The sequence below is a fragment of the Eurytemora carolleeae genome, unplaced genomic scaffold (assembly GCF_000591075.1).
Source record: "Eurytemora carolleeae unplaced genomic scaffold, Eaff_2.0 scaffold527, whole genome shotgun sequence".
Taxonomy (NCBI): domain Eukaryota; kingdom Metazoa; phylum Arthropoda; class Copepoda; order Calanoida; family Temoridae; genus Eurytemora; species Eurytemora carolleeae.
Genome location: NW_019396488.1, coordinates 145,196 through 157,199, shown reverse-complemented (window position 1 = coordinate 157,199; position 12,004 = coordinate 145,196). Strand labels below are relative to the sequence as shown.

General features: G+C 33.8%; 1 protein-coding gene across 1 annotated transcript; it reads left to right on the top strand.

The window, feature by feature from the left end:
* LOC111704208 (uncharacterized) lies at positions 1-10,373 on the top strand. Its single transcript, XM_023476361.1, has 14 exons — positions 1-104; positions 379-650; positions 1,978-2,018; positions 2,409-2,481; positions 3,302-3,359; positions 3,873-3,975; positions 4,649-4,867; positions 5,685-5,736; positions 6,001-6,280; positions 6,833-6,899; positions 8,073-8,209; positions 8,842-8,955; positions 9,465-9,542; positions 10,159-10,373. The coding sequence occupies exons 1-14, from the start codon at positions 12-14 to the stop codon at positions 10,228-10,230; spliced, it is 1,659 nt and encodes a 552-aa protein (XP_023332129.1). The 5' UTR covers positions 1-11; the 3' UTR covers positions 10,231-10,373.
* Positions 10,374-12,004: the final 1,631 nt, after the last annotated feature.

The window sequence follows — 12,004 nt, the reverse complement described above, 5'->3', positions numbered from 1 at the left end:
AAATATTAAATATGCTTATACCGGGCTCAACCAGTTTACGCTTTTTATGCGTAAATTGTGTTAAACAATCCAGCTTTGCCCTGCAGACTTCTTTCTACTCCAAGGTTTCCCTAAAATCTGTTTAATATTATTATCATTATCATATTCTAAGAAGTCACTGACGTTGTTTTTGATAACCCCCCCCCCCCCTCCCCGCCTAATTGAAAGAAAAGACTGTTATTAAACTCAATTTAAAGTTAAAATCGGTATATATGATAGATCGTGTTGCTTCACTATGGAAAAGTGCCAGGAAGGGGAAAATAAAAAAGTATTAGACCATGTTTTTTTTTAGCTTCTATAACTCCAGATTTCTTTACGGGGGGGGGGTTTTGTTTTTGGGATGTACGGATACTGAACAAGAACGTCTGGAGCTCATCAAAGTTTTCCTCCGCTACCAAATTACAAAATTCAAATTTCCCGCCTAACTATTTATCCACCTCCAGCTTGCCGATCTATCTACCTATCTTCTCCTTATCGAACTATCTACCTATCTCTAAAAGAAGAATGTCTACTGCTTCACCACCTGAGAACGGGAAAGAGAAGATATTAAGTGACGAGCCAGTGAAGAAGGACAACATAATTACAGTTCCTAATATTCTCTGTGTTTCAAGGTATTTTTATAATACTTAGTTTCAGAGTTCACCAAGGTTGATGTAGAAATCTTTATTCTCTCAGCTGAAAATTGACTGACAAGAGACTCGAGGATACAATCCCTTGAAAGTCGAAGACTTCGCTATTTAATTGAAACCTATAAATTATCCATTTTGTTAATAATGTTGCTAAATGTACGTGGTTTTCAATGTTAGAAGATACATCCAATAGAATTAAAAGAATGTCAGAAAATCCTCTTTCACTTAGTGCCAAATTTTGTAGAACTGATATTCCGAAACATTTTTTTAACCTAATAGTTGTTTCTCCATGGAATGATTTACCCTGTGATATAAAAACTGCACTAACGTAAAGTACTTCTAAATCTAGAAATGATAAATATGTAACAAATGCTAATCTATTCTAGTTTCAATTGTTGGGAAATAAAGAGCTAATAAAAGATTACTGAAAAAGACGACAGAAAGGCTAAAATATTTTTTTTAAATACATATTTCAAGAAAAAAATCAACTGGATCAAACAAAAAATAAAATGCTTTTTATCTTGATATTCCGTAAATATTGAATATAATATTTTCTACATATTAATGTGATATATGCACCCTTATGAAAACCATGACAAAAATCTGAAATTTTCTTTTATACTCCGCCAGGAGTCCTGAAAATAATCCAAACATTAGCATTAACAGTGTACAAATGCAGTTTCCCGGCACTAAATCTCGAATTAAAAGAATAAAGATATATACGTCAGCCTTTCTCAGCAAAGGTTAAAGGTTACTAACCATTTTCTTCTTTTTCTCAAGCTGCCTAAATGCGTCAGTCACTTTCATAGAAAACTGCAAAAAATAATTATCAATATTAAAACCAGTGTTTAGGATCCATTTAATTTTGATGCGGATCCGGATCCTGGATCCGCACTGGAAAAAAATGGATCCGGATCCAGGTCATTTCTCTAAGATTTACTAAATTTTTAACAAAAAAAAACAATTTTCAAATTTTTCCGCTTATTTTTACACTAAAACTTGATGAACCATTTAGAAATGAAGAAATTTTTATAATCTCTCTTTTTTCAAAAGTTCAGATTTGGGTTTTAGGAGTAAAAAAGTTTTTTTTGCAGTTTTTGGTTGATATGTTACCCCTTGGATCCGGATATTTTTTGCGTATCCGGATCCGGATCCAGGAAGCCAAAACTTGAGGACCCAACGGATCCGGATCCTAAGCACTGAATTTAAGACATAGAAAATAGGTAAAAATAGCAGTATGTTTGATCGACTAAGGCCGAGTCACTTGAATTTACGTTTACAGTCCCTTTAAGTATAATTTTAAAATCAGGATTGTTACGGCTCCTGTCCTTTCCAGTCTTATTGTTCAAGGTGAGATACAATTACTATTAAAAACTCCACAGGGAGGGGGGGGGGGGGGGCAAAGTCCTCTTACACAGTCCAAAAGCACTTATTTTAACTTAAATTTTTTCTTACAGGGTGTGTCACGCGCCCGTTTGCCCCCCGCCGTGCCCTAAAAAACTCAGTACTTTAATTCGTCTTCATCAACTTCTGATCAGTTTAGACCGTTAATGTATTCATCAACATTTTTAAAATTCATAAAAAAATACTTTAATGCATCAAGATCAGCAATCAGCATAGATTGCAAATTAATCTTCTCGATAAAGCTTTCATCTTAAAACAAAATCAGATTTTGAGAAGATTTTACATACCTTTTATAACTTATTAGTTTTATATTTATTTTCTGGTTTCTTATAATAGGAAACTTTGAAGCAGCCTGTGCACTGTTCATGTTAGCCGGGTTTACCGATCTTCTTGATGGTTGGATAGCTAGGTAGGATTAAGATTCAACATTAGATGACATTATATGAATTGTTTATATTAGTATTAGATTTTGAAAGGAAGTTATTTTAAAGAAATATTTATATATTTTGAAACACAGATTTTCTAAGAGAGCTCACAGTGCTCCTTCAGAGCAAAAAAGTTTAACTTAGTATTGCGGAGCAAATTCATCTTGTGCCTGGTTCCTGGGTTTCTTATAACATAAAAAAATAGTAAAATAGGTAGCTAAACGCTCTTGACTCTACAGACTTGAGTTTTGAAAGAACACTCTTGAAAATTGATATTGAACAAGGTAATACATGGAGCAAAGTCTGGTAAAAGAAATTAATTAAAAATAAGTTACTAATCATTCAAAAGGTGCCTCCAGCTGTACAGGGTGTGACTTAAATAAACCTTGATATCTCGACAGGACGGAGTGATAATATTTCACGGAAACTTGTTTCCAATCACCCTCACGCATCAGAACCAGGAACAAGTTGAATTTGCTCCGCAATACCAAGTTAAACTTTTTTGCTCTTAAGGAACACTGTGAGCTTGACAAGTTTTTAAACAAGCAAAGAATATTCCCATGGTTTTACCGAGTTCCCCAAATCAAATATAAACTTTGCTTTTTAGAACGGTTGAACCGATCGGGCCAAAATTTGTTGTGGCAACTCACATGACCCAATGGAAGGTTTAAAGCTGGTATTCGGTCGTAGTAGAACGCCCCCTTTAATTTCGACATTTGTTAACTATTTTTTAAAATACAGCAGTTTAAAATGAAAAAATTGAGAAATTTTGAGTTTTAAAATTAGGAAAAACATTTTTTTCAGGAATTTTAAGGGTCAAGCTTCAAGCTTGGGAAGCTTTTTGGATCCTCTTGCTGATAAGGAATATAATCATAATCTTTCATGTTTATTTATCTAGTCCGATGCATATTTTTTTATGTAATATAATAATTGATAAGTCATTATGATATTCTTATATAATTTTAAGTATCCAGTCATATGTTAACTTTTGTTTAAGTTCTCTACAACCATTGTATTTACTGCATTTACTCTTTGTTTCATTTAAGTTTGATTAAGTTATTCTTTAATAGAACTTTAAGTATAATTACAAGGCAACCCCATTTTTAAATTTTTTTTGTCTAATTCAAAATTTACAATTTAAACATTGTCTGATCAAGGATGAATGAGACCTTTCCTTTTCTAGCTGAAAATTTAGCATTTTTAATTGTGGTTTCTCTATATAAGTGACTTGCGAATTTATACTGGACAATGAAGGAAATTGCAAAAATTCAATACTTAAACATAGAGAAACGACGATATCTTCCTCATTTATTCTTGAATTTGTGTCTGAAGTTTTAACAAATTACAAAAAATTATGAATAATGGTGATCGTTAGATCCTTGTTTGTACCCTCTACCTCACCCTTACATATGTAAACATTATTCCTCCTTCTCTCACGGGGCTTATAGTCTCTAGGGACCTCTTCCTAGTCTATGCAGGTATCTACTTATTCAAGATAAAAAAACTTAAGTTTATATTTTAAAAACTTTCATTCTTTGCCTTTTCTTCATTGAAAATGATTGTTAAATTAAAAATATTTTGTGCACTTCAACATTTTAATATTTTTTATTTTTGCATTAATAAATCGCAAAAATACATTTTTATTCTGCGTTATATTTTTGTTTGGTTTTACCTTTTCAATATTTTATACCAATTACAAATCATAAGGCGTACATGAACATTTATGATGCATTATTTACTTATATAATATATTTAAACATGATAGCATTCAAATATAATTACAAGAAATCCATGAAGTCAAATATGAACTTCTGTTATTATTTTGTTCCCGTGAGTTCTTCACTGATCTCCCAAAGTCTCCTTGCGTCTTCTTTATTCAAAGCTTGAGGAGCTGCCAATTTCTCTCTGTAATATTGTTAAAATATTTATAGTCAACAAATTTTAAAGCGAAATTTCTTTGCATTAACATTCTTTAAAAATGACTGTTGTCTTGGTAGACCACATTTTGGAAATGGCAGGAGTAGGGATATTTTGAGATTATTGTTTCATGAATCATATTTGTTAAATTAGGTTTAATGAAGCATGAATTGTTCAAGTCGTCTCTGAATTTTGTAAATTTTATTTGTATATACTTTGATTTGAATAATTGAGAGAAGAAAACCTGCAGTCACTGTAGTATCTTCCAGTATGGTTCTCCACTGATTCATCAAGACAACAAAATAGGCTTGTTTGTGCACCAGATTCTACAGTCTATAATAATCATTCAAACTGTAAGCGTAATTTCAAATGACTTTTCATTTAGAGAGTGGCATGACCAACTCACAACGATGCCCTTAAAGCCTTTTTTTCACGGATTTCGTAGATATTATTGTTAAAATAGCTGGAAATTAAGTGCAAAGAAACCGTGTACATTATTGCATGGAGCTTACAGTGTACACTGTAACCTCAAGTCCTCCTGCACTCAATCTTCAGCTGTATTAATGAGGGTATCTACTATCTACCTCATCGTTGTCGGCAAAGGTTTTAAAGGGTACCGTTATGAATCGGACATGCCTCGCTATAAATGGAAGATCACTTGAAATTACACTTAAGAAATGAAATACCATATTCAAACTATAAATTTAAAATACTTTTGTTATTGTTGTATGGTATCTATGGTTTTACTGCTGAAAATATTGATTGATAAAGTTTTTGCCCCATTTCCTAGGCCTACTTCTAAAAAAAGGACAACCCTTGGTGATAATAACAAAATAAGCCCGCCTTCTTCACTTCAATATTTTGTTCATAATTAATGTTATTGTAGTTAACTGTTCAGTCTTACTAGGTTTCTATGTTTATAATGTTTAATCTCTGTTTGTCTGTCTGTTTGTATGTTCGACCTTAACTCAGGAACCCCTGGTCTCAAATTTTCCATGTTGAACTTAGTAGAACCATTGATTTAAAATTAATTTAAAATTCTAAGTTTATTATAATGACTTCTAAAAGAAAATCCTAGTTTTCAGGCAAAGCTTTGTTACAAAGCTAGTTTAAGCTAAAACATATTTTAAGAAACATACCTTGAGGAATGGCAAGAAAAACCAATTTACAATTCCTGCAACTATTGCTCCATAGCTGTCTTTAATATTTCTGACAAGATCTGTTGCAATCGCTCCTGGATGCAGTGAATACACGTTTATCCCATTCTTAGCTTCTCTCTCCGCTAACTCAGCCGAGAACAAGACGTTGGCTAGCTTGGATTGGCAATAGGCTTTAATGGGTTCATACTTGATCTTATTGAAATTGATATCATCAAAGTACATTTGCCCAGCTTGATGAGCCAGAGCGCTGACGTTGACCACTCTAGTTCCTCCACCTCCCTTGCGTAAAAGAGGAAGAAGAAGGTCTGTGAGAAGGAAATGTCCAAAATGATTTGTCCCAATCTGCATCTCCAACCCGTCCTCTGTCCTGGTTAAAGGACATCCCATAACTCCTGCATTGTTAAGAAGAATATCGATCTTATCAAGGTCCTGGTTCAGTTTCTCCGCACACGCTCTGATGCTCTTGAAACTGCTTAGATCCATCTGTTCCACCAATATTTCTCCTCCTGCTCCTCTGATATCCTCAGCAGCAGCTTCGCCTCGTTCTAAACTCCTACACAGCATTATGACCTTGGCACCTCTTCTACTCAACTCCTTGGCGCACACCTTCCCTATACCAGTATTAGCTCCTGTTATCACGACAACCTTGCCGTCTAACCGTTTCTTGGACAGACATTTAGGCCCTTGCATCCAAACTTTGAAGCAGGTTAAAGATATTATCGCTGCAACGGTGCCACCTGCTATTTGGGTTATAATAGGCATACTATTTAGCGCTGACATTAAAGTTGAAGGATAAAATAAATCACCCTTTTTTGTCAAAAGGAATAATGGTTCTTTGTTCTTTTGTTTGTTTTCAGCTGGTTATTTCAACCGTATATTTCTTATTCACTAACGCTGTATTAGTGTTGAGTTGTTACTAAGAAACTACTAGTGTTGGTGTTAGATCTGTAGCCTGATACTGGCCAATAGAGCAGGGGCCTGACTATTCTAGAGTCTATGCACTGGCCTGAATTGTTGCCGACCCGGCCCGGGAATCTTGGTTGCCTTTCCTCTGGAGGTCAAAGAATACGTATTGCGGATTTTCTAAAATGTGTCCGATATGTGTATTTTTATATATTTACATCAAGTAAGAACCACAAGAAGGATTTAACCTTCGATTAAAGTAAGTCATGTAATATGGTTTTTCTAAAAAATATTTTTAACATGCTTCATAAATAACTAGCTGAAAGGCCCGGCGTTGCCCGTGGAAAAAAAATAGAAATATTTTGATGTTTCCCTTCCTACTGCTACAGTTCAACCTACAGCAATCAGTAAAGTTAACACAGGTCAGTCCAGGATTAAAGGTGGATTTAAAGGGAGTGACCGGCTATGTAAGGTAGTTGAACTGAGTATGCAGTGTTGTGGAAAACTTCGGATTTATTTGAGACATATTAAACATTTTAAAGATCTGTAAATCCTGAGTTTGAGCGCAAATTCGATGTTCAAAAGACGACATTAAATTAGTTTTATGAGTCCGTTTTTTTGAGACATTTCCGTGTTGAGTCGTTTCCGTGTTGAGGCGTTTCCATGTCACCTTCAAAACTCCTACTTTGGGGGTGGATACGTTTTCAGAATCATTTTTTTTAAATTACTAAATAACGACGACGAAAAATAAAGTAAAAATCACACAGTAATCTAATTAGATTGTTGGGAACATATTTCTCAAAAGAAATTTGTCAACAAATCAATGCTAGAATCAATTATTTCGTTTTTATTATTATATTGAATTTCTTATCTTCTTTGAATTTATTCGCAGATTTCTTTGAATTCTTCAAATGTCGTCTTTTCAATAATAGTAATAGAAAATCTGCAGACAACCACCCTGAAAAAGAGGAACCATTTTCAGGACTAAAAATAAATTTAAAATAAATATATTATATTTATTTTAATCATAACAGTTAATTTTTATTTTTTCAACCTGTTCCGATACATGACGTCTGTAGTTTATTGTAGAACTTTTTTACATTTTATGTCGTCGTTATTTAATAATTAACAAAAAACTAATTCTGAAAACGTATCCACCCCCAAAGTAGGAGTTTTGAACATCGAATTTGCGCTCAAACTCAGGATTTACAGATCTTTAAAAAGTTTAGTATGTCTCAAATGAATCCGAGAGAAGTTTTCCACAACACTGCATACTCAGTTCAACTACCTTACATAACCGGTCACTCCCTTTACGGGACTAATGCTCTTGCTTCTATCGACCCTCTAGATAGTGTCGTGTCCGATTCAAAACAGAACCCTTAATATATCGTGTTTCCACCTAAAAATGTGTTTAATTCTTACAATTTCCATCAAGATGAGTGAAGGGTATCGTTATGAATCGGACTTGCAAGTCATTCGAGGGGGGGGGGGAAATCAACATGCCTGGAATCCCAATCCTCCTCTCCTCTAATTTACATTTAATGTTGTCCATAAATTTAAATATGAAAATATTAATTTAAAATGTATTGTCTTAGCTCTGCAGTTTCTACTAATCTCTGTATCTCTGGGTGCCCCTGTATTTAACCTGGCAGGACACCCCTCTATACATTACCTCTGGGCTCTCACAGGAGCAACAACATTTCTTTCAGCCGTCTCATACGCTTTCATGAAGGTAGTGGTTCAATTTTGTCTTATTTATTTTACTTATTATTACCTTATATTTGTTAAATTTTAAACGGCTTAAAGTAAATATTCAAGGACAGCCTCAGGCTTGAATTATGTTAGATTATGGACTTGGTTTTTGTGGCAGATTTATTATTTTATGGGTTTAAATGGTGTTAAGTTGTAATTTTTGCTTTTAATGGGCATACATTGTACAATGGTAACCCAAATTATTACTAGATGAACCTCTGGATCAAGGTAATAAGGCAAGGAAAGTTAATTGCTGTTGCGTATTCTGTACGTACATCTTGAAACCAGTTCTCTCTGGGCGGTGTTTGTAAACAAGAATAGATGCATCAGTGTTCCTCTAGTATCCGAGGAGGATCAAGGCATTTAACATTGAACATTTTGATAATTCACATTAAAGTCTCCTGTTGCCAGAATATTTCATTGATTTTTTACTTTACACCCCAGAGCCAGTACACTGCAGTACTAAAATTGCGTACACCTATGAAATAACAATCTTCACATTTTAATTCTTTGCTCTGGATTAGGATATATTTATGCTCTTGCAAAACTCTAGTTTTTACAGATTCAAAATTGGTTTTGAGAAAAATGTTAATAATCTTTTTTATGTTTTAGAATACTTACAAGTTCTCCCACAGACCGTATGATCACCAGTTTGGAAAGAAATTAACAGCGTTCATACTTTTTGTACTTTTTAATATTGGGTTCACACTCACCTTTCCTTCACAGGTATAACGTGGTCGGCGTTTGTATATATGTATGTATGTCACACTTGAATGATCCATGTTGACTTTGAAAATTGATTATTTTTAATTGTGGTTTTTCTATAAAAGTGATTTGCGGATTTCTGATACAGAAACTAATAAAGGAATTGTCCGAATCCGAATTTAAATTTTTTTAAACAGATAAACGACGCTATTAAAGGTACTTGTGAATTCGTCATGGCCTTATACTTGTAAATATTGATATTTTCAATGGTTTTTTGTACGATATTTAAGCTTTTCACAATTCACAATGCTTGGGATCCATTTCATTTTTAATCAATTCCGAATTCTGGTTCTTCAATCATTAAAATGGATCTCTCTTTGAGAGTAAAATTAGTTAACCGGAAGCCAAAATGTTGCTTATCCGGATCCCTAGCACTGGCTTTTCAAAATGTGTTGCAATAAATTGTCATGATTATGTTTGACCCCTTCCCATCACACCCCTTCATGAATGATAATCAAACCGTGTTTAAGGCTTTGAAGGCGGGGCCCACCAAGGAGTGTCCCATCACTGGTCAGCTATCTCAGGACTGCCCTGTCATTGGTGCAACGGTAATTATTTAAAATCATATTTTTTTTCACTTTCTTCGAGCCATTACTCAAGTTTTTTTGGCTCAATTGTGGGTGGTTAAGGGGAATAAATGCGAGGCAATAAAAAACCTTCAGAGAACTTAAGTTTTTATTTTTTTCACGAACCTTTGAAAATATCTAAATCTATTTTCTAAATTTACATGAAAAATATTTTCATGTTGTTTTTCTCTCTTCAAATATCTTCTCGTTATATTCTGTATTTTTTTCAAACTAAAACTTGAGAATTATTGTCCTTGAATAGTTGTCGATTTTTCTTTAATTTTAGCTGGAAAATGGTTTTAACCATTTCAGGATTATAGTATTTTGACGTTAAATTTGATAATGATGATAATGAGGATAATAATGATGATAATGCGGATAATATTGATGATAATGATGATAATGAGGATAATAATGATGATAATGTGGATAATAATGATGATAATGAGGATGATAATGATGAAAACTGTAATAATGTATTGCTGATGATAATGATGATAAGAATGATAAGGATGACAATATAAAGGATGATAATGATGATAATAATCAATTTGTAATGACAAATTTTTTTTTGTCAGAACTGAAATTTTACATTTAGGATGAGATTGATATTTACTCTGAGAAATCCAACCAATATTACCTAAACAAGATCAGACAGACCAGGGACTAATCAAGGGAACAGTCTTTTTCTTCAGATAGTTCAAACTCTTGCTTTTTGTTAAGAATTGTACTTTAATTAAGAATTGTAAATTGTATTCAATATTTTTGATAATAAACCTTAATGTTGATATATTTAAACTTAATATTTTCAGATGGAATCTTACAATGTTTCTCCCATTGGACATATCCAGTCTGTCTTCAAAACTAAGGAGCTTTATCAATAGTTTAAATAAATTTAACTTGAAAATTGGGAAGAATCTTGTTCTCCGTTTATCGATTGAAGTTAGCCACTGACATGTTTTAGTTGCCCTAAATGATTCCCGCTTCACAAGGATACCTGTTAAACCTTTCCAAATAATTATGTGAAAGATGTCGTTTTCCAAACTAGAAAAATGTAAATTTCTCCCATTTCCTTCAGGGTTCAAGCAAGAATTCCACCAGTTACTTTATTCACAGAATTCATACAGAAATTAGTCAATTTTTGAAGAGCATACAAATATATATTTAGATATATATATAATTGAGATATCTTAACGTATTTTGATTTTTTGACCTTGCCTCATTTACAACGCTACCTTTTCAACATATATTTAATAATAATGTAGAAGGTATCATCGTTTTCTAGCCTTAAAATGTGTTGAAAGTCTGAAATATTTCCTCAATTGTTTCTGAAGCATAAATGCGCGGTCAGCCATCAATCCTATGAAAGCTAGACCGACCCCCTTTCAAAAATAACCGCTAAAAGACTATGAAAACCCGCGTTTTAAAATAGACATGTTAAGAGAAAGAGTGCGTGTGATTGAAAGGTTCCGAGCTCTCAAGCAAAAATCTTTGAGAATTGCCAATCACTTCCTAAAAACCAAAGCTATCAACAAGTGCTTTAAAATATAAAACGAACATGTAAACGGCTACAGCATAAGTTAGTTAGAGCGGCAAAATCTAAGCCCCAGGCGTTGCGACACTTCAAAGTCGACCCTGTCTTATAATTCATAAGACTTTTTATAAGCAGGCTGAATCTATTTGGATGACTTATAGGACATGTCATGCATTTTGATCAGAGGAGGATACGGTACCATTGTGAATCGGACATGGATAAAGGGTTGCTTTAAATTACTTCTATGCGGTCCACTGAAAGCTCGTAAAAATGTTATACAAGGGGAATGGTGAATTCCCCTTTAGCTCTATAGATTTAATTCTATAGACACGCTTTCTTGGAGATAAACCAATATGATATGGGACGCTCTATGCATAATAAACATTATATCTCTTACTTTACACCGTACAGGAGGCAGGGCAAGTCAAAAGGTTTGGGAATTTAGAGTAAGAGAAAATTCACACATTGATGCAATTTATTCAAGCACAAGCACCGGACCGACTTCCATATAACCGTTCCCGCTTGATATTTTGTTTTAATTCCCAATAGAATTTACCGCGTTGTACAGAACTGCTGTTCATATTTTCACAACCTCAGGTCTAGCCAGGGAGTAAGGAATAGAAGGAATATATAACTGACGTGGTTCCCCCTACCCTATGATTATACAATATACATGCTTTGCAGACAGTACTCCATTTGAATAAGAAATTTTTGTCTGATGTACAATTACCGCGTATACGATAACCTATTCTGAATATTTCATATACAAATGGAGTACCCGTCTGCAAAGCATGCATAATCATATGGTAGGGCGAACCGCGTCAGTTACATCTTCCTTCTGTTCCTTACTCCCTGGGTCTAGCTTGTAGCATTGAGTATAGGTGGGATTTTTTAACCTTTTCCCTTTTAA

Excerpts from the sequence above, each read along its gene's own strand:
- LOC111704208 (XM_023476361.1), top strand. The coding sequence starts at position 12 with ATGCTTATACCGGGCTCAACCAGTTTACGCTTTTTATGCGTAAATTGT. Across the intron at positions 3,360-3,872 it reads TGGATCCTCTTGCTGATAAG|ATCCTTGTTTGTACCCTCTA; the intron begins GAATATAATCAT and ends GGTGATCGTTAG. Across the intron at positions 8,210-8,841 it reads TCTCATACGCTTTCATGAAG|AATACTTACAAGTTCTCCCA; the intron begins GTAGTGGTTCAA and ends TTTATGTTTTAG.